The sequence below is a fragment of the Typopeltis vanoorti genome, chromosome 12 (assembly GCF_054136105.1).
Source record: "Typopeltis vanoorti isolate ZY-2024b chromosome 12, IOZ_Tvanoo_1.0, whole genome shotgun sequence".
Taxonomy (NCBI): domain Eukaryota; kingdom Metazoa; phylum Arthropoda; class Arachnida; order Uropygi; family Thelyphonidae; genus Typopeltis; species Typopeltis vanoorti.
In genome coordinates, this window is record NC_143560.1 from 48,293,765 (window position 1) to 48,318,241 (window position 24,477).

Genomic DNA, 24,477 nt, shown 5'->3' on the forward strand with positions numbered 1-24,477 from the left:
ATCAGCTGTCCTGTCAAACACCACGGTTTTTAGATACATATGAATTTTAACTGTTAAAATAAATATTCTGTTAACTTATTCATTGTGGTACTAAACTGGTGTTTAATTTAGTGTCAGGTAATGTTATGCACAAATTAATTTTTATTATGTTATTATGTTGAATTTGTGTTTTCACTTGCAGGTAAATTTGTGATAATAACCCTCCTAATATGAGTTCAAGAAAAAGAAAAATAATTGAAGAAAACAGAGGATTCCATAAAATGTGGATAGAGAAATTTGGATTTATAGAAGTAAATGGAAATCTGCAATGTTTAATTTGCCATCTTAACTTCGAAATAACAAATCAAGTAATGTCGAACGATATTTTCGAGGAAAACATTTAGACCTCGGTAAAAAATATCCTGAGGGTGATAATAGAAAAAAGGCTATTGAAAAATTACAAAAGAAAACATTGCTTCAACAAAGAAATTTGTCAACTGGGACAAAATCTTCATCGAATACTACTGAAACAAGTTTTTTGTTATCCCTTCAAATAGCAAAAGCGGGAAAACCTTTTACCGATGGCGAATTTCTAAAAAATTGCATTTATAATGTCTGAAATTCTATTTAAGGATATGAAAAATAAGGACGAGATACGTAAAAAAAAATTAAAGATTTACCTCTTTCGGCCAGAACTGACAAGGAACGGATTGTAACAATTTCTGCTGAAGTTTCAAATATGCAACTTATGGATATTAATTCTGCCGATTTTATATCTATTGTAGTTGATGAATCAAATGATATTTCCGATATGGCATAATGCTGCATTATGGTTAAATATATCACATCTTCCAGTATTCGAGAAGAACTTCTTGATCTGCTAATACTTAAAGGACACACTACAGGTCAAGATATTTTACAAGTTTACAGAATAAATATTAATAATATAGTATGCATTGCGACTGATGGCGCGCCTTCTATGATTGCGAAAAATAAGGGGTTTGTTAAAATTATTCTCCGCTCATATTCCACATGGAGTTATTTCATTTCATTGCATTTTGCATCAAGAAGCTTTAGTTGCAAATTCTTTGGGATTATTACCGCAACTAAAAAGAGTGATGGATGTTGTTGTGCCAATGATAAATTTCATCTGATTTCAGGCATCGAATCACAGACTTTTTGACACATTTTTAGAGGAACTAGGTAGTCAACATAAAGATTTAGTGACATTAACATCTGTACGATGGTTATCAAGAGGAAAAGCATTAAAACGTTTTTTCAGTGGTTAAAGGAAGTAAGTTTTCTTAACCACTAAAAATTATAACACAAATCATGTGGAACTTCTCAGTAATCCCAAATGGATACAAAATTTTTGTTTTTTGCTTGATATGACAAAACATTTTAATAAGTTAAATTTGAAGTTGCAAGGGAAGGGAAACACAGCCTTACAATTACTAGAGTAAGTCCTTACCTTTGAACCGAAACTAAGAGTGTTTTTCAAAGATGTTACTGAAGATAAATTTATATATTTAGAAAATCTAAAAAATTACAGATCAAATTTAAATAAAGAAAAAGTTGATTGCAAAATATTCGCTAAAATGATTACTGTAATTTTAGATTAATTTACAAGCAGATTTCAGGATTTTAAAAATCATCAGGAGATGATGAAATTCATATTACATCCATTAAATTGCAATTTAAAAATTAATAGATATTGAAGCTTTTCCCAGAATATCAATTGCAGAACTACAAATGGAACTTCTGGAAATTCAGAATAAAAGCATCTAGGTACAAAATCTTCAGGAAATGGTAGCACGAATTGATGAAAATGAGGAAATTATGGAAGAAACATCACAGGAAATTATATTTAAATATTGGAATTCTTTCCCAACTAATTATTCAAATGCCAGGCGACTTGCCTTTAGGATTTTGACTCTTTTGGGTTCAAGTAAAATTGTAAACAATTTTTCTCTTCGATAAATTACATTAAAAATAAGTATAGGAACAAACTGACTGAAAGTTTGAAAGCCAAATTATTATTAAAGTGCACGACATACAATCCAGATTTAAGTAAATTGGCTGAGAAGATGCAAAATCAAAACTCTCATTAGTGAATTTTAAATTAAAACAATCAAATATCTATTAAAATACATAATATTGTCTTTTTTTGGATTAATTCTTTTTGCAATACAAATTCTTACTTTTTTGCAATATTATACTTAAACATGTTTTGTGATTAAAAACTTAATCAAACAATGTTGTTTTATTTATTGAACATATAAAAAAATTTATATCCTAACATAAAAGTGGTATTTGATATCTGGAAGTACTGAATTAAAAACAAATTTACCTAAGTTTGAACTAAATGCAACTTTAAGTCACCAGGAAAAATTGAAGTTGCGGCTCCCAAAATTTTGTTTTAATTAATTTTTTTGGTGGAATGGCTCTTTGGTTCAAAAAGGTTCCTGATCCCTGGTTTAGAGAGTGAATATGTTAACCACCTGACCACTTTGGCCGAGTGGTTAGCGCATCATCCGCTCCCTAGCCGAAAGGCTGCTCGTTCAAATCCTGCTGCGGGCATGGATGTTTGTGATTGTCTGTGGAAATACTAGTGGTGGTGGTGGTCAGCGATAGATGGTGTTGGTGTAGTTGTGGTCAGTTGGCAGATTGTGAGTGGTGGAGACAGAGCTGTAGAGTGGATGCCCTCCCTCGATGAGTCTATGGATCCCCTGGAGGTGACTAATAATAATAATTACAAGATGCAATCCTGACAGATAACAGATTAATTTGGAGGAAAATTGTCAGTAGGAAAATAGTAATGATGCTGACTTTTCATGTAGTACTATCATAATATCTTCTTACTCTTTGAGGATGCATATCAGGAATTTGATGATAATGCAATCAAGAAGTTGCAAGAGTTCACACTAGTTGTGCACCTCTTCGAGCAGACCACTCTCAATGGCACGAGTCTATCAGTCTCTCTCTCTGTTTGGAAATAGCATTAGAACTCTACTGCCAACCATTGAATCTCTTATATCATTAAAGTGATGCCCTTTCAACTTGATTTTCATTTCTAGATACAAAAAAGTTTGACAATGTTAAATCAGGCAAGTAGAGAAAGAGAGAGAGAGAAAGTGGATGAGTATTACCATTTAAATTTTTTGCAAGAAACTTCCCAGATATACAAAAACAAAACATCATCTGGTCTCCTTCATCAGAGAGAGATTTGTTCAGCCAACAAAAACAAGCATTATCATTGTTCTGTTCAAACAAATGAGGCCTTGGACATTGGCAGTGTTTTCATCCATTTATGTGCTTGAGGGATTTATAATATGTAAATATATGTAATAATCTCTATTGGTAATTATTTCTAAACCATCTTTAAATTTATTGTGCCATTCATAAATTCCAGTTTTACTCATAGCTTATCACCATGATTGCCTTAACATTTTTTTTTTCTAAATTCATGCCTTTGTTCTTTATAACTCATTGCAAATGTACCCTAAACAACTTCACTGATGACCATTTGAAACATACCGTAGTCAAGAGCTTTGGACTAATAGCAATTTTCTGTGCTACTCATGTAAGCACTATTTGTCACTTAAAATAAGGAACTGGGGCTGGCAATTTGCCAACCTGGTTAGCTGAGCAGATAGCACTTCCACTTTTTGTCCAGTAGGCCAAAGGTTCAAATTACTCTGCTGTCATAGATGTTTGTTAAATATCTTTAAGTGACAGAATGGATGATTTCATCAACTGATGTCAGAACATTCCTCTGTTAGAGGCCTTGAATGGTTTGAAAAGTATATAAAAAAAAAAATTTATATAAAAGCCGTTGACCTCACATTGATTGCCTCAGTATCCCATAATGCATAGCAATATACATATGCTAAAGTAAGTGTGCTTTGCATTATGGGAAGAATGCTATCCTCACAAATTTCACTGTACCAATACAGGAAATGATTTCCAAAAACCATATGCTCCTTGAGATCAATCTAACTCCAGTGAGTAACCCAAAAGGATCATTCTAACTTGTTACTCTTAATCTGGATCGCTCCAGGATACTTGGTGGTTCTGTAAAATCTCTTACGAAAAAATTTTGATTTGCAAATTTTTTGCAATTGATTTTCCAGTTTCCTTTTCTTAATATTTAGTATTATTTAAATATAATATAAAAAAAAAATGTTACTGTAAAAGTGCACATACATTGACTGTATGTAAAGCTGTAAGTAGGGATTATGCCAGATTAGCGATGGCGAAACACCAACCAAAGGTTGCAAGGTCAACCGATATTGACCGAATAAGCAAAATGACTTCATCGCTGAAGACTGATCCTGAAAAGACAGCATAGAGAACAAAGAGCAATATTTTGCATAAAAGGAGATTGTGTCGCTTGGCTCAAGGCTTTTTTTCTTCTGCTGGTCGTTGAAGGATTTTGTTCTCGTTGCCAAGGCTCTTCTCCCATCGCTGGTTATCTACCAGTCGAGCACTGTAGGATCTTTGTCTCCAGATCGCAGCAAGCCAATTTCCTCATCGATGGCTCTCAAGTTTTAGTCTCCAGAAAGAGAGCAGTTACACGCAAGTCTAGCAGTAACTATAGCTGATTCCATATCGAATATCTGACATAAGAAAATTCTACAAGAGGACTGCCTGTGATGTCCATATGCAGCAAGGAAAGTTAACCAGAATGTAGATGCTACGATCCTGAAGATTTGCTTGTACTCTTATTCATGGTAAAATTGTAAGTCGGCACTACTTTTGTATTTTTTTAAGGAAGTGTATCTCGGATTTGTGAAAGTGCTTACAAGAAATAGATTGGAAACAAGCACTGACTAAGCCACAAGTTTTGCAGGAAGATTGTTTTGTTAACTTATATATTTAAGTAATGAATGTGTGCTTAGTTATAATATTGGAAGCAGTAATATTATGAAGTTGTATATAGTTAGGCAATTGTTGAGTCAATCTGTAAGGGAAGGATTTTGCTAACTTGTTTATTCAGTGAGCGAATATGTGTGCATGGTCTGTGTCTAACAACTTAATCCAGTAATTGTGTGCATTTTGAGTTTTGTCAGGTAAGTTGCATTACCTACTTGTAAGAGGATTAACCACCTTACTGGCCATTATGGATCAAATACGCATCCTCATGCACTTCGTATCCATTATATATTTCAAGGTAATATCAATGGTATTGCAATTTTAATATGTGCACTTCGCATCCATGATAACCTTGACGTCTATAGACATCTTGGCCGGTAGCGTGGTTAAGTCTGATAATTGCACAATATCTTGAGTGTAATGTACTTCCTGTGTCTAATTTTTAAAACAAATGTTTTTGTTTTACAACTACCTGGCTGTTCTTTGGCTGATGCACTATCTCCAAAAAAAAATGCGAACCTGCGGACATAACAAGATATGAATAGTCACGACTTGCATATAGAGAAATTGGATATATTTAGTGATTAATTCCTGTTTTTCCTCACCCTAACTTTCAAACATTGTTTACCCAAATTAGATGGTGCAGTTGAAAATAAAAAATAAATTTTCTAATTTGATTTATATGAGGGTGGGGACTGCATACATTAAATATACTTATAACATAAAGTTTGTTTAATAGCAAGTGGGGACAGAAATTGGTCGCGGTTGGATTGATTTTTGAAGCTTTGTTAAAGCAGTTGATAGACTAAACTTTGTGAAGTTGGAAAAACCAATCTATCTAAACTAAAGTTAAGATAAATAATTTACGGTAATAATTTTACAAAGACACACTGACATCAAAAGGTAAATAATTAACATTATTTTACAGTTCCACTAGACAACACCCACAAAAAAAAACTTTGGCTCCACCAAGCCAAACACAAGTCTCTGCAAGCAGCTAACAAGAACACTCATCTCCTAGGACAAGCACCCACCAAAATGTTCTGAACAAGCTGTCAGTAAGAGCCATGCCATAAATATTCAGTAAATGCAGTGATCAAGACTGCTGCATTCATTAGTGAAAAATGCAAGTAAAAAATGATGTATCACTATATTATTAAAATATACTTTGAATCAGAGAAAGTTGAAAGAAGAATTTTTTTTTTTTTCACTTAGTTACAAAATGTATTATACTTGACAAGAAATTACATTCATGTTTTAATCCTTCACCCAGTGTTAGCAAACAGTTTATGTGCCGGTATCTTCATGACTGGTCTACTTGTATAAGTAGAGGCTACTGACTTCACCTCAGTTGCCTTAGTATTCTATAGTGTTTGCTTGCTGTTTGGGTGTAAAGGATTAAAAGAAACTATAATTTCTTGTCAAATATAATATACTTTGTAATGTGCAAAACAACTTTCTACAACTATCTTTGATCCATAATATTTTAATAATATGGTGACACACCATATTACTACTTGTATATGGAAAATATTTGACTTCTGCATTGATTTAATCTTAATATGTGAATAATTTGGGTATTTTGTAAAGATGCTTGTGGTGATAAATGGAGATTCAACAATCTTACCATTTGTTTATTCAGTTTTGTGCTCATGCAGAAATATATAATGTGTTATTATAATATTTTGCATCAAGAGTTTTATATAATCAAGGGCAATTTTGGGCAGTTGAGTTTTGGTCATTTATTATGTGTCTTGAAGATCATGCAATTTTGAATCGGTGCTCTTACCAAAACAGTTCAGAGTCCAGCAGAAGTGCCGGTAAGGCTACAACTGCACGGTAAGCGTTTTTTTTTTTTTTTTAGGTCATTGACAGATATGGAACAGCAGCCAAACGAGACAATGTTTGAAGAAGTATATCGAGAATTTATCAGACTGGACAAACTACTCAACAAAAATTGGCCAGGAAAGGTGAAACTTTATGATACATTTCCCCCGGCAAGTGTCACAGACGTTGACGCTGAGATTATGGAAGATCAATCAGAATCGGCTAACCCCACTGCTACAGATTTTCAAGAAGTCTGCATACGTAAAAAGCGGAGAATAACAGATGAACCATTCAAAGACTTCACAATGGAACAAGATGGCCAAATTTTGAACTCCTTCTCCCAAAGAAAAGGTGCCTCCAATTATATTAAGAGAGAAGCAGAGATGGGCAGATTTAAGATCAATGTCCAACCTACACATTGGCTATGTAAAGGCCAAAAATGTGGATGAAGGAATAAAGATATATCCCACAACGGTGATAGACTACAGGCAACTATCAAAAGAAATGGACAATAGAGGTATACAATATCATACCTTTTCGCTCAGCTCAGAGAAAATTTTAAAAGTGGTCCTCCATGGCATCTGTGAAGACATTGATACAGAAGATATAGTTGCTGATCTTAATTTACAGGATCTACCTCCAGTTAAGGTCGGCAGAATGTACAGATCCAACAAGTCTCCCATGCCGTTAGTCCTCGTAGAGATCCAGAACATATATAAAAATATCTACAACTTGAAAACAATCTGCGGGCTCATTGTCACACCAGAGCCACTCCGAAAAAGGGCATCCTCTGGGCAGTGCCATAGGTGTCAAAAGTTTGGCCATACCCAGAAATTATGTAAAGCTGAATTTAAATGTTTGAAATGTGGGGACAGCCACCCAAGCAATATCTGCACAAAGCTGAAAACAACCACGCTTAATGTGCCAACTGCGGTGGTCCCCATCCTGCCAACTACAAAGGATGCATTCGGCACCCAAAAAATTAGATGGATGGAATCAGCCAAACAGTCCTCTTCATCTAGTACAAGAACACCAGAAGCCCCTGCACCACAGTCAGAGACCTTCAAAGATAGAGCAAACCAAAAGCAAACAAGAAGTTATGCTGACATGGCCCGTACAAATAAATCGGCATCTACAAACTTAACAGCTGTTATTACAGACTCTCTAGCCTACATGCTACAAGACTTCAGCTTGTCAAACCCTTCAGCAACCTCCACCAAAAGATTTCTCCGTGAAACACAGGCCATCCTCACAGCGCTAATTTATGAGTAGAAACAAAATTCTGGAGCTTCAAGACTTCACTAACAGATATGAACCAGATGTTATATTAATCAGTGAATCACATCTAAGATCCTCAGATAACCCTAAAATAAGGGGTTACTGCCTATATAGAAATGACAGATTGGTCTACAGAGGTGGTGGCACTGCCATCTTAATTAAAAACCACATCAAGCACAATTCTGTGTACAACTCTCCAACCACTAATCTTGAGATCACGAGTGTGGCGGTGTTCTCCAGCTCGGCTTGGCATACTGAAAATCTATTCTGCTTACAAACCCACCCCTAAAAACTCTACTACACTCTGACCTAAATGCCATCTTATGCGTCAGAGAACCCACCATTATAGCCAGGGATCTGAACTCCAAGCACCCTGCATGAAATTGCAGATCCACCAACAAGAACGGTTGCATCCTTTCCGACTTCATAGGATCACACAATGCTGTTGTGGCAGGTCCCACCGAACCAACTCATCTTAGTACATTTGGAACTGCAGACATCCTGGATATAGTTATCCTGCAGGATATTAATCTTTAATACAGCCTAAGATCATTAAATGAGTTGTCATCTGATCACAACCCAATACTACTTCAGATGGAAAGACAAGAATACCTGTCTCCTCCTCCTCACTCCTATATATCGCGGGAAAGATTGTTGGAAGTGCTCAGGGATAGTATTGGCCCTGTTCCTCACATACGTACAAAAGAAGACATAGAATCTGCAATTACAAGCCTCTCCCAACTAATTAACTCCACCATAACGGTAGCCACTCTCTACAAATTTGTGCACAAGCCTGGTCGTTTGCCTGAAGACATTATGAACTTGATCAAGGGAAAAAAAAAAAAAAGAGCCAGGAAAAGATTTCGTAACACTCGTGCGCCACAAGACAAAACAAATCTAAGTAGACTTATTTGGGGCTGTGAGATGCACTAAAAGCTCACAGAGACCATCTGTGGGAAGAAAAGTTAGCCTCTATCTCACCTACTGATCACTCTGTCTGGGGATTACTAAGAAACATCAAAAACAAAGGCAAATCTCTTCCCCCAATACTCTTTGACCAGGGCCTTGTACACACTGATGGGACAAGGCGGAGGCCATGGCAAGAAATTTGGAAGAGCAGTGCGAGCCTCCATATGGAAATCTAGACTTCAATCACATATATAAAATTCACAGACAGGTCAGACACTCACTCAAACTTCCTGATACCAGTATTGACCACATTGCACCCACATCATCTGGTGAAATATATAATATTATTAAAAACTTAAAGAACAAAAAAGCTCCTGGACCAGATGGCATTTCAAACAGGGTGATTGAGCTGTTTCCTCGAAAAGCTGTAGTACACCTGACCGTTATAATAAATGCAATCTTAAGATTTCACTATTTTCCTTCCACCTGGAAAGAAACTGGCTGATGTAATCCCTATACATAAGCCAGGCAAGGACCCACACCTACCGCAAAATGATCATCCAATCAGTCTTATCTCCAACCTTGGTAAGGTTGTGGAGAAGGTCATCCTCTCACAACTCCAAACCTCAGTAAATGACCTAAACATCCTCCCTAAAGAATAGTTTGGTTTTCGGCAACACCGTAGTACTACCCAGCAAATCCTCAGAATTGTGGAATACATCACCACCAGCTGTAACTGGTGCCAGTGCATAGGAGCTGTTTTTCTAGACCTATCCAAAGCATTTGACAAAATTTGGCATTTCAGACTCCTACACAAATCATCTCAGCCGGTATCTCACTAAAAATGGTTCATCTAATTCATTCATATCTTCAGAATAGATCAATACAAGTCAAAATCAATGGTTCTACCTCATCCCAGTGCCATATCTTCGCTGGAGTGCCGCAGGGATACTTACTAGCTCCATTGCTGTTTTCTATATACATGTAGGACATCCTGCACAATCCGATGTATTCCATCATGGCCCTGTATGCAGACGATACAGCAATACTAACCAGATCTCTCTGACCACATTTCATTACCAGAAAACTTCAAGAAAACCTTCTAAAGTTGTAGGGTTGGTTCTACAAATGGAGATTGGAAGTCAACCCCCAATAAAGCTCAGGTTTTCTTTTCTCGAAAAGGCCAATATCTCCTGCAGGAGATATATTACTGTTCGATACTAAAATTCCCTGGCAGACAGAAACAAAATACCTGGGTGTAATTCTCTACAAAAAGCTAACTTTCAACCAACACATCAAGTCTGTATGTGCAAAGGCATCTAAACCCATCACTCAGATCTATCCACTAATTAATAGAAATAGCAAGCTAAGTAACAGAATCAAATTGCAGCTATACCAGATGACAATTCGTCCTATCATCACCATGCCTCTTCAGTCTGGAGCCACACCTCTAATACTAACATTATCAAAATATGAGTACAGAACAAGTGCTTAAGAATCATTCTGAAAGCCCCATGGTATGTTAGAAACAATCAACTTCATAGAGATACAAATATTCCCTAGATTTTCTCTTTCGTACAATCTTTAGCATCTAAGTTCTTCCTAAAGACATCTATACACCCTAACGATTTGGTTCAGCAAGCTGCAGCATATGAGGCAATGGACATATTCAACATAGAAGACCAAAAGCTATTTTAACCTCCTATAGCGATGCATAATCTCCATGCCCAATCAGGGAGAGCAAACTGCTCATAAATTTTGCCTTCACTCTAACTGCAACAGATAGCAGGGAATATGAAAAGAATCTTGCTTCACCCCTAAAGACATAAATGTCAATTGTCAGTCAATCTTATTATGTTCCTGGGTATAGTTTTCAGGAACGTGTTAAGGTCTTTTTTGAACAGTCATATTAAAAAAAAGTTAATATCTGAATTCAAAACATAGTCCTCATCCAACTGTAAAAACTATAACCTTTTTTAATGCTAAATACTGTATAATCTAAATCCACATTAGAATTTGACCATTAAATAGAATGAAAGTTAACATAGAAAAGATTGAACAAAAATGTGGTTCAGAATTTGATTGGAAAGTTAATGTGTGACATAATAAAGCATATTCTGCCAACATTTCTTTTTTTTGTTGCAGAAAAAGACTTTAGAAGAACAAAAGTTAGAATTTTTTAAATCTCAACTTCTAAAACCAAAGCAAACTTCTGTGAGTCTATCAAGTACAAAACCAACAATTCTTCATGCAACAGGCATTCTCACAATGCGAGATGGTAAAGTTCACCTGCCAAGTTCTCCAGAATTACGTGAGCTATTTGGTATAGATGAATCTTCTGTTTTAGGGTAATGAATTTGAATATTTCTTATTTTTGATAATTTATTATATTTTAATCTGCAACTAGAGTAAGGACTAAAATCTGTTGGGTTTATAAAATTGAGAAATGATGTAATAATATTTTACTGAAGTATGTTTGGAATCACTTAAACCGCAAAGTTATATAACTGAGACAGAGAGAGATCTCCACATATCCCCTTAAGGTAAGGTATCAAGCTGACTCCAGCTAGCATGATATTTAATGTTTTCAGTCACAGCAGGATTCTTCTTTTCTTCTATTAGAAAAGTCAAATGGAGATCTTAGGTTTGTTCTTGATTTGCATGCTATAAAAAAATTAACGGAATCAATGAACTATCCCCTACATAATATTGAAGAATAGTTAGCTGCCCTCAGTGGACCTAAGATTTTTTTCTAAACTAGATTTCAATAATTATTTTCAAATACTAATTAGAAAATAATGCCTATGTTCCATAGGCATTATTTTGCATTCTCCATCCATTAGTCTAAATATATATCAGGATATATATATTTATATATATCCTGATATATATTAGGATATATAACTCATATATATCAGGATGCAAAGAATTCTGCACAGTCATTCCAAGCATTAATGAACATGGTTCTTTCTGACTTCTTAGGTAATTCACTACTTATATTTCAGGATGACTTATTACCGTACTCTTCTGATACAAAATGATACTCCAAACTATTAATGGCAGTTATTCAGAAGTTGCATGAAGCTAATTTAATGTTAAAAAAAAATATCTAAGTGTGAATTATTTTTGACTAGAGTAAATTATCTGGGACAAGTCATTAATGAGCATGGAATCAGATCAAGTCAAGAAAACATTCAGGCTATGGTTTCTCTAGGTGTACCTAAAAATGTGAGACACATTGTAAATTAGTTGGTATGGGAAACTACTATAGAAGATTCATACCAAATAATTAAGTATCTCAGTCCCCTTACTGATCTTTCAAAGAAAGGAAGAAAATTCAAAATTCGCATGGGGAAATTTATAGCAAAGGACTTGGATGATTTACAGTCTACATTGATAAATCCAACAGTTATTCATCCAAAATTGTTAAATTTTTTTTGCAGCAGATGCATCTAAAAATTGCATAGCTGTAGTTGTGGAGCAATATGAGGAAGATAATTTGAAGCCTGTAGCTGAGAGAAATTATTGAAATCAGATCACCTTTGTCTTTTTTTGAATAATATCAAATATAAGAACAGAGAATCATTAGATGGGCTCTTGAAGTACAGAAATATAATTCAAAGGTATCTTATTTACCAGGTAGTCAAAATGTTGTTGCAGATTATCTTTCCCGAAATAATTCATATACGATGAGAACTCCTCCTCCTGATGTTTTAAATAAGGATTGTTTCTACACACATGTAAATGTGACGCTTTTAAGCTCTTCAAAAAAAGGGAATGACTAGGAAGTCTAAAGATGGAATTTGGAATAATAATTCCATAAAGAGTATTCAACAGGAAGATCTAGTTTCAGGACCTACACACACACCCACACACACACACACACAGTCGGGTCTCTTTTTATGTGGTAGATATGTTCCACAGAAAATCACACAAAAAAAAAACCTAACTTACGTTGAAAAATTAGGGATACATTCCATAATTTTCTAAAACTGCATAAAACCAAAGCAATGAATTAAAATAAACCTAAAATCTCATAAAAGTTTATAATTCAGGAAAATAAGAATACCTAAGTTTGTTTTAAACCTGCTTTATTCATTTGATTTTATTGAAAAGTAACAATTTTTTTTTACGTTTTTTCATCAGAATTATCGTCACTATTAGACAATATTCAGCAACGTTGGCGAACTGGTGCAAAATCACTTTCATCACCAGAAGAGAGATTCAGCACATCAGATCTCTGTGGTAAAGACAATGGTTCTTCACAAACAGAATTAGTTTCACCCTCGTTCTGTGCTGATTTTTTTCTTTTGACAATGTAATCAGTGATTAAACTTTGCAATGATGATTTTACAAATTTTTTATACAGCTCTCTATATCCAGAAATGCAGTTCTTCAGCTCATGTTGAATTTAAAGGCTCGTTCAGAATTTGTGTCATCGACAAGAAAATGATTTTCCAATTTACTGCACAGTTCAAGACCTTCTCGAATTATATTTGCAGGAAGGGGGACAGGTTTTTCTTCCGCTTCACTATCATTTTCTGGATCTTCTACGATATCTAAAGTTAATCAATATCCAATAATATCATCATCACTTAAGGCATTATCCACAAGCAATTCGTCTACATCATTCGGTCTAAATGTATCAAAACCTTCTCCACCAATTTCATGTGCCAAAGTAATGATTTCAGCTGATAATGTAGATGTTTGAATGGTTCCACTGTTTGCAACACATCCAGGACAAGCTGCTTTCCAGCAGGCATTTTTTCCAAATGTCAGTTACTGTTAATGATTAATTTTCTAGTTTATCCAATATAAATTGAAAAGTGTGCTTAAGTAATATTTTTTAAAAGTAGCAATTATGCCTTGATCTAATGGCTGAATAATTCTTGTTGTATTAGATGGAAAAAAACACTATCAGCACATTTGGATGTTCTAAATGCGGATGACTTGGTGCATTGACAACAATTAATAAAACTTTAAAATCGAGAGCTTTTTGCTTCATATATGTTTCCACTTCTAGCACAAGGCAATTATTGAGCCATTCAGTAAATACCGCAGTTATTACCCAGGCCTTTAGCCATCCAATGTACTGGCAGTTGTTTTAGATCTTTGCCTTTTAGAGTACATGGTCTTAGAGTTTTTATTTACTACAAGGGGTTTCAACATTCAATCCCCTGACGCATTGCTACAAAGTAACAACGTTACTCGATCTTTGCTTCCTTTAAACCCACTTGCTTTTTCTCAGACTTTGCGATATAAGTTCGACTAGGCATTTGCTTCCAAAACAATCCTGTTTTGTCAGCATTAAACACTTGATCGGGATAATATCCACCATCTTCAATAATTTTGGCTAACTTCTCTTGAAAAGTTTTGGCTACTTCTTCATATGCTGCTGCAACCTCGCCTGTAATCTTCACGTTATAAAGTGTATTCCTTTTTAAAAACCCAGTTAGCCATCCTTTGCTAGCCGAAAATTCTTTATCAGCCTGGAAGCGGAAGTAGATGGCTCCAATTGCTTCATCTGTTCATAAAGCCGAAGAGCTTTTTGTTTAATAAAATAACCACTTATAGGAATTCTTCTTTGAGTTAATTCTTCAATCCAAATTAGGAGTGCTCGTTCCATATTTTCTAATAAAGCATCTCTTGAATACGATGATAATTTGGCACTAAGTTTTGTGCCAGAAATGACAAATTTTCTTATTGTGACTTCATTCTTTTTAATTGCTCTTATAGTAGATCCAGCTAAATTAAAATGTTTACCGATCGGCATAGATCCCTTTCCTTTTACTGAGCGATCTAAAATTGTAATTTCCATTTCCAAAGAAATTGCGTTTCTTTGGTGCTTTTTTTTTCATCATTGGGCCAAATTAAATCTTTAAAATAAAAATTAGCAAAATTTAAACTTACAATAATGAAAAGACAAACACTTACCATATGAAAAATTAAACTTCACTGGCAGAATTGCTGCAACATGCTGTTCATTATGTACACAGCACATAAGTTTTGAAGTTATGCACCGCATAACTTCAAAACCGCATAAAAAGAGACCCAAGTGTGTGTGTGTATATATATATATCTATATATATATATATATATATATATATAAATGAGCCGGCCTGGTTGGCTAAGAAGCTACGGGTTCGAATCCCACATAGGCATGGATGTTTGTGACACTCTCCCAATATGGACTGGGTCACCATGGGAGTAGTAGACCCAAAACCCTCCTGCAGTGGGTAGAAATATAGGCTGTTCATTTATATAAAATGTGCCTGGGAGGATTGGTGCCTAATGATAATTTTGCACATTTTGATCATCATCATGATGCATATCATACTAGACCAGAACATGCCTAGTGTGGCCTGTTCTGGCCTTAGAAGTTATCGTTGAATTGTTTAAGAGGACGTCCTGGCTTTCTTTTTCCTAATGGCTTGTACTTTAATTCATTTTGATCCAACCAGGTTATTTCAAGTTCAAAAGGAATACTCTGTATAAAAAAAGAATGTAAGGACTAATTACAGAGAAGCAGTAGCTCCATCTAAAATGCATGGACAGAATCAATGTTATTATTATTATTATAGCAGTATTATTCTAGTTTAGCAGATCATGTATGGTTTGGTGAAACTTTACAATGTGTTAAAGAACATTATTTTTGGTTAGGACTTTTGTTCAGTATTGCAGTTCTCACCAATTGGGAAATCGCTTTCAAGGAAAAGCTCTTGCAACAGTGCAGATGCCTGTCAGACCTTTCATCACATTTAAGCTGATATATTAGTTCCTTGGCAGGAATCAGGAAGAAATAATTAGATATTTTTTAGTGGTTGATATGCTGACTAGATACCCTGATGCCTTTCCACTTAAAGATCAGAACATTGGTAAAATGTCTTATCGATGAAACCATTTGTAGGTATGGTTATTCTGAAACACTATTGACAGACAGAACAAAATTTTACCTCTGAATTGATATTGCAAGTTTGTAAAATATTGCATATAAAGCAATTGTTCACAGCGGCCTGCTAAGAATGAATAAGACACCAGAACCAGTACTCTCAAAATTGGCTTATGGCAAGATTAAAAACCAGGATCTTTTTCTAATTTATTTATTTATTTATTTATTTATTAATTTATTTATTACACTCAGACACAGAGAACTGTGTCCGAGTGTAATGGCTGCAAGTAGGGAACTGACAGACTTTGAAAGAGGTGTTGTGATAGGATGCTATGTTCGACAAATTGGGCCATCCATATTCCAGTTCCACAAGTTGACTCACAGATAACATTACCCTCATCTGCCCATCATTGTATATGGTCCCTCACTAATTTTTCCAAGATCTTAACAATTACTGATGAAACACAAACTGGTCTATAATTTGAGACTTTCCACCTACTACCACCCTTATGCAATGGCACTATCTTACCCTCCTTCCATTCCTTGGGTACCTTTCCCGTAGCAAGACTTTCATTGAAAAGCCAGGTTAACGGAGCTGTCAGTTCTTTAGCACATTCTCTCAAAACCTGTGGCAAAATTCCATCCAGTCCCACAGCTTTATTGGCATCCAGAGTACTCAGTATTTGAAACACACTCTGCTCTTGCACCTCTAAACTTGAACCTGCCCTATCCCTCTAGTATTAAAACCTACTTCTCTAGGATGAAATACTCCAATAAAGTGTTCATTGAACAACTCCACTATATCCTCTGCATTAGTCACTATATTCCCAATTTTATCCCACAATGTCATTCTTTCACAATTGTTTCTCCTCCTACTGACCACATAGCAAAAAAAAAATTCTATAGGATTTTCTTTGGATCTTAGGGCCAGTCTCTTCTCATATTCCAGTTTCGCTTTACTTACCATACTAGTCACTCTCCTGGCCCGAATCTTATATTCTTCATGCATCTGCTCTCCACCCCTCTCTTATATCTCTTCCATAACCTCTTTTTCACCTAATTCCACATACATTCCCTTCTCTTTGATACTCCTGCATGTCTATTCATCTTCCAAGTAAAAACCACATGGTCACTCTCCAAGTGGGGGAAGAGATGCCATCTCAGTTATAATCAGCTCTTCTGATGCTCTGACCACATGAAAAACTCTTGAACCTCATGTTCCTTCTATCACATGTTGCCTAAGACATTTGTCCCTCAAGAATTCTAGAAATTCCATTCTAGAATTTTCCTCTTCCTGATTTATACTGCCGTAGTTAAAATCTCCCATAACAATCATTCTTCTTGCACTTGCCAAGCTCAACTGTCTAAACATCTCCTGCTCCTCACCCTCTGTGCTCCTTGGCTTGTAGCAACACCCCACTAAATATCCTGTCTTGCCCATCTCTACCTCACACCATATACATTCAAAACCATTAGTGTCAATGCCCTCCAAAGCCTCCAAGAGGACATAAGTCATCACTTATCATAAACAGTACTCCACCACCGTGTTTTCCCTTCCTATCCTGTCAAAAAATGCTGTACCCTGCTACTTCTATTCCTGTTATATCATCTTCATCAACCACATCTCTGAGATCCCAATATTTTTTGGACAGGCTGATGCTATCAGCACCACCTGATCACATGATGAGCTGATTGCTGTTGAATGTAGCATCCAGTGAAAGTATGCTTTCAATAAACTGAAGTTATTAATTCACATGAAGGAGTAGAATATCTGAAAAGGGTAATTTATTGTTTTCTTCCATTTCCATAGTAAATTTAACATGTGGATGTGACTTGTTTATTTTCGATTTTAAAAAAAAAGTAGGCAATGTGTCTTCGTTATGAGACCAGATCACGCTACACCAAAGTGTATAACTTTGTATTTACTAGCATTGAATTGACAGCCATGTGCACATGCTCACAATTCCAGCCTGTTAAAATCATTCTGCAGGTACTGCATATTAGCTACATTAATAATTACCCTGCCTATCTTTGCATTATCAGCAAACAGCTGTACGTCACCTATGAAATTCTTCCTCCCTTGTCATTAATGTAAAGATTGAATAACAGTGGACCAAGGAATGATTGCTGTTGCACACCACTGGTTACCTTAAATCTTGCAGACTCACATCCCATACACCACTTTTTGATATCTCTGTCAGGCATCCTATTTTTCTTGTAAATACTTTAAAATCCAATCCCATGTCCTCCAGCTTATGTAAGTCTTCCATGCTGTATCCTATCAGAAGCCTTAGCAAAGTCTAAAAATATAATGGTGTATCCATTCCCCTAACTCAGCACTAACATCGTTGTAAAATGTTGCAGGGCTAAAGAAAAATCGCTTTACCATTTGAATGTGTATGATGTCTAAATGTATCATATCACTTCTGTTTTAACTTTATTCTGTATTAAAGTATGAAAAACTTGATTGCAGGATCTGGATAGCTTTAAAAATTAAATTATTACAAAAATAAATTTTATCCCTTAATTTCACAAATATGTCATTGCAGCATGAATATGACATCTGTACCTGGTTTCTGTTATTAATGAATTAAAACTTACCTTATGAGTAACTTAGCCAACTGCTATCCTTTTTTCTTTTTTTGTTTGCAAATCTATTCACTTCTTTATCTTCCTCAAATTTGGTAAACTTATAATGCAGAAAAATTGCTTTGCAAAGCCCCATATCATAAGCAGAAAGGCACATTTGTAAAAGAAACAGCTACTCTATATATAATTAATAATAGGAGATATTGGGAGTTTCAATTCTTCTAAGGTACATGTCTATTTTGAGCTGTAGACATACATATGCACACACTGCTTGGAAAGAAGCCAATGGATACCCACAAGCAAATTGCATTGTGCCACATATGAGTCACATGTTTGTAGCCAGTATAAATTGGAGGAATATTATGCTCTCAAGTCAGTGCAACTGCAATGGCTGCAAGTAGGGAACTGACAGACTTTGAAAGAGGTGTTGTGATAGGATGCTATGTTTGACAAATTGGGCCATCCAAAGTCAACAGCCAGTGATACCATATTGGGAAATGCAAGGAAATGAAGGATAATATGTTTTTACATATTATCCTTCATACTACCATAGGGTAGTATGAAGGATAATATGTAAAAACCACCATTTGTCAGCTAAACACATTGAATGTGTAGTTCTGGGCATCAACTGGAACTTGAATCTGCACAAAACATTTAGAACCGAGGCTCACAACATGGGTTTCCATAATAGAACCGCAATATGCAAGCTTCACATTACCCAAACCAACATGCAGCATCATCTTCAGTAGTGCAAAAGAGCATGTACAATAGGACGTGGAAGCCTGGAAAGATGTGTTATGGACCAAAAAAATCATGCTACACTCTCTACTGAGCAGATGGACAGGTGTGGCAAATGCCCGGTTAATTCTTACCAGAATGCATAATCCTAACTGGGTAAATCAGGTAAAACAGGACCATACCGTCACACTGCCACCTATGAAAATTGGAGGTTGCGGTGTGACTGTATAGTCCTGATTTGGTCTCAGACTTCTGTTTGTGGTGCCATGAGGATTGTACTCCAAGAGGTATCTGAACATTCTGGAGGATGCAATGAAGTCCAGGACTTCATTACATGCCTATAAGAAGAATGGTCCAAAATTCCCATTGATTGCTATCATAATCTTGTGGAAAGTATGCCCTATAGAATTGCTACAGTCATCACAGTGAAAGGAGGTCCTAAATCTTATTAAGGTAGGCACCATTGGCTGTTTGTTTCTCACACTCTGGTATCCACCGACTTCTTTCCAAGCATTGCAGAAATAAAACATTAATCAGATGCCTTTTATTCCTTTATATAGAGTAGGTGAGGCCATTTATCCCTACTTAACTTTTGGAGACTGAGTGGGCAGTTCAATCTCTCTACTGGTAGCCAATCAGAGATAGTTGGCCCAAGTCTATCACTAATTATAAGTGGTATCTGGTGAAGAGATGACTGACAAGTGCTGCAATTTCAGTTCATGCAATTCTTGACTTTATGAGACAAAAAACATGAGTTTCCTGGAGAAAAAAATCTGCTCACCCATGTCAGAGATTGTTTAAATTGGGAACCGGTTGAAGAAGGGCTTAGAAAAAGTTCCTCTAGTCAGCAAATAGAATTGAACTTAAGTCTTTCTTTGGGTAACCTAGTGCAAAGGAAGCAAACATCACTTCCACTGAGCTACACAAACAGAAGCTTTAATGGATCCTTTATGGCAGTTGAGCCCATGAACTCGCTTTTGCCATCAAATCCCCTTCCTAGTACTCCTTATTAATTATTCAACTTTAAGATAAAATTTGTTACATCCAGACAAACTAAACTTCATAAATTTTATGAAAAGCTACTTCTGAAAGAAAGAGAAGACTGCATTGATATTCTGTTAGCATATCTTGATGCCAAATAAAGTTCTAAAGTTAAACATGTTAGTTTTTATTAAAAGCATAAAGCAGCTCAAGAACTGTAACATTAACAAACATCAGTGAAATATATTAAGAAAATAATTGTTCTATCTGTTCTTGGTTCATTTTATTAAATATTTAATCATGATAAAAGTCAGTTAATTTATATTATGTTGATCTTTCAGATCTCCAACAAAAAAAAAATCAGGAAATGCTTGGCTTTCGAGAATGGAATCTCAGTCGGCTAATGGTAGGCCTGAAAGCAATGATTTCTTAAATATTCTGTCTAGTTATCCTCTTCAAAATGACAGTGAAGATGAAACTGCTAGTTCTACACTGACACTCTCAAGTCCAGAGGATCCTGTTAGCCAAGACAAAAATGATGCAAAATGAAATCAACAGAGATATTGATTCCATCTAATAAATATTTTTATACTGTACATAATATTAATAAACTTTCATACTATGTGCCATTTTATCTTTTGTGTTCACCAGTTTGACTTCCAACTTCTATTTAAATGTAAATCATGAATACATTTTCATATTATGTTGGGCTCCATAAAAATTTGAATTGAAGTGCAGTCAGCATGAGTTAATCATAACAAGTTAACACACCTGAATAATAAATGGAGTTATAAACCTGCAAGCATGTTTTTTTGTTTCTTAAAGAAAAAAAAAAAAAAAAAACATTTTAAATTAAATGATATGTATAGAATTGCTTTCATATAAAGTATCAAGAAATATTTGGTTTGGTATTTAATATTAGTAATATAACATTTCATAAATTTTGATAATCCAGGTACTATATAGTTGTATGACAGGTACAGGTAACCTTGTATAACATGGATGTTAGGTTCCATGGAAATGCTGCGTTATATAAATCACGTTATGCGAGACTTGGTTCACATAGAAAAAGTAGGGTTTGGTTCCAAAGTCTTTTTTTATTATTATTATATAAACAATGACATATCCAACAAAAATATATTTTTATTTAATTCACCAATTCATGTAAGTTAAGAAAACATAAATTATGAAACAAATACATATTACAAACATATAAAAATTACAAATTGTACATAAACTTCATTGCACAAAGTGCATACTTTAATCATCATCACTGTCTTCAAAAATAACATTTCGTAGATGTTCTTTATTTACAAGTTAGTAAAAATATCAGTAATAAGACCTTGCTTACTACTATACTGCAATTCTTTATTAAGTTCATAATATGGAGCTAAATAAATATCCAATTGTCTTGTGAATTTTCCAGTGTGCTCCATTGAGGGATCATTATCTGTAAAATAACTTTAAGTCCAATCCTTCTGCTAATTTCTTTAAACTTAATTCTTGAACGGATTCATCACAATCAGAATCTTCAGCAGAACTTTCCCTGCCATTTGGTTCAACATCATCTTAATTGTGTACCAGTTCCTCCTCATTTAAATCTGCTTCCTCATCAATTAATTCACTAATTTCATTTTTCAACCATATCGCAAAAGCCCGCTCTACCAAAAATGTGTGCGAAAAATCTTTTTTTTTTTTGTGTATAAATTTCTACATCGGGTACAAAAAACTTGATTTCCAATTTTCAAGCATGCTATCTGTAACCCATGCCTTTTTGCTGGCCTGCAGGGGTGTAGTCCTAAAAGAAATAGTGCCAGGGAAACAAAAATCCAGAGCACGAAGTGTGGCATTATTATTATTGCGACGGCCATGGTGCAGAGTGGTGCACCTGAAGATACACTCGCAACGTTGCACAAATTATCTTGCATTTCCGGTTTTTTGAAAGCATCGAAGAAGGAACACGCTCACACTCATTGTTCTTAATTTTCGGCAGAAATTTTGCATCATATTCCGAACTCGTACTAGAATTTTCATTCTTTTTAAGTTTTGAGAAGTAATTGGTTAATTTGTTTTCATTGGTTCTCTTCATATTGTTGATACACTATTACACTTTTTTTTTCTTAAAATACTTTCTCCAACACCATATAGCAAACTATAGCGAGGACACAGTTTCACAGAGCACACTACACGTTTTAACTTGTCACGTCCATTGAACTTGATGGGGGGGGGGGTGTAGGGATGACAAACAACCAACTGCGATGTAGCAGGTGGGGATGCAGTATTGTCAGTTTTCTTTGGATTTGAAATTTCAAAACCGAACATTGCCTTGTTTTCTGAAATGAAAATGACAAGAGCAGCAAGCTGCTATTTTTTGACCAAAAGCTGGAAATGCATTATAAGTCTCATTATAATTCTTAATTTATTATAATAAATTTAAAAATTTTGATAGTTTTAAAAAAGTACCAGGGCATGGCTCTGGCCTGCCAATAAACAAATAGGGTGGACTTGTTGAGCCATTTCATATGAAAATTTAAATTTTTTCTTCGAGAGAAATGGAGTTTCTTTTCGATGTTGGTTATTTCCCTTTCGTTGCAGTTTTAGTGGCCATTGCTAGAAAATAATTTTTTTACATAAAAATAGTATTACATATTAATTATGTAACTCACCAGAAAATAAATTGCTCAGCTTGAGATTAACACACTTGTAATTTTTAATGCGCTTTCCTGGCAGAAAACGAAAACAATTTTCAACAATAAACACTTTATTCGGTAAATAATTGACATGCATGCATGCTAAAGGGTATTTCCCTAATATAAATTTGCTACTTATAGTTACATTCACGATACAGGCAGACACAATTTATCAAAGATAAAATTTGATTTTTAAGTCGCATAGTTAAAAATATATGAAAAGATAAATGGTTACTACAATTTGTAGACTGTGATATAACAAAACCACGTTGCATAAGTACCACGTCGAATAAGGGTTACTACAATTTGTTTGTAGAAACCGCTTTATATCAAAACCGTTGTATAAGTACCGCATTATACGAGAGTTGCCTGTATTATGAATCTAATAGTCAAGTGAATGCATTTTTCTTCAGGTGTTTCTAGTTTTAAACACCTGTTTTGTGCATCAAAGGTTTCTCTTCCATCTCTCCCTGTTTTTTTTTTTTTTTTTGGGGGGGGGGGGGGGGTTACCCATTCTTTTTGCATGTTCATCTGCTGTAATCTATGTTCTTTTTGTTACTTTCATCAGTGCCAGAAATGCTTCATTCTATCCTTGATTATTTTTATTTCATCTTTTTTTTTTTTTTTTTTTTTTTTTTTTTTAAGCCTCTTCAAAAATTCTTGTCTGTTGTACAGTTTGAAATTTCATTTCATGTGTGTTTCTAAACAGGCACAAGTTTCTGCCCCATACAATGAAACCTGTATATTATCGCTTCTTTTATTTTACCATTTTACTGATTTTTACTTCCATCTGATTGCATACATACATACATACATACATACACTTCTCTCTAGAAAAGTGTGTGTGTTATCCAGATGATTATAATATTTTATGCCAGCTGATATATATTATGAATGGTATCTCCATTTTTCCAGTTCCTTAAATGATGCACTTATATATATTTTTTGAACTAGCAGAATAGAGGCATCCAAATTATAATTTCTTCAGGACAAGTTGAGGAATGAATTTTATGATTTACTATGGGTTATCAGTCTTGGGTACCAAAAAAATTCACCCAGCTACTTTCTCTTTTTAATTATAAAAATCTAAAACATTTTGAATTCTGTTTTCATTGAAAGCCTTATTTAATATTAGATGGGGGAATATATACTAGCATTATGAATACAGAATAGATTTAGTTACAAAAAATCTGAACTGTGCTGATACCTTATTCAACTTGGTAGTGCTTATCTTTTAAGAGCCATCTGCAGACTTTACTTGGTTGCATTATAAATAAGTTGGTTAAGCCTAATGAGAAATATGTGAAAAAACATGAAGTATGTAGAAATACAATGCATAAAAGAATTATAAATTGAAAGTAATGCCTAACTTCTACATATCTGTGATAATGAGAATATTAAAAACATTGTAAATGAAAGTTTGATAGGCTTATATATATATATATATATATATATAGGTTTGCTTTTTTATGTATTAAGAGGAAAATGAATTGTCTCTTATGTTAATTTTAAATGATATTTTTGTCAGGTTCCAAGCACAACTGCTCTGTTTGGTTTCATATCTTTCTTAACAACTGTCCAGACAACAATTTGGCTGTTAATATTAAATATCAAAAAACAAAAATTTAATGATGATAAATAATAAAATAACAATAATGCAAACCTCAGATAGAAACCATTATAACCAAAAAAGAGAAAGTTAATTTCCTTTCAAGTTTATCT

The 24,477-nt window shown here is 34.7% G+C and overlaps 1 protein-coding gene across 3 annotated transcripts in view; it reads left to right on the plus strand.

The window, feature by feature from the left end:
• Window positions 1-20,858, plus strand: part of LOC150100765 (afadin- and alpha-actinin-binding protein-like) — a 187,217-nt gene extending 166,359 nt beyond the window's left edge. For all 3 annotated transcript variants that reach the window (XM_090401952.1, XM_090401951.1, XM_090401954.1), the window contains 2 exons: window positions 11,014-11,216; window positions 20,407-20,858. In XM_090401952.1, coding sequence (XP_090258078.1) covers window positions 11,014-11,216; window positions 20,407-20,614 — 411 coding nt within the window. In that variant the 3' untranslated portion in view covers window positions 20,615-20,858. The remainder of the gene's footprint in view (window positions 1-11,013; window positions 11,217-20,406) is intronic.
• The last annotated feature ends 3,619 nt before the right edge of the window (window positions 20,859-24,477 follow it).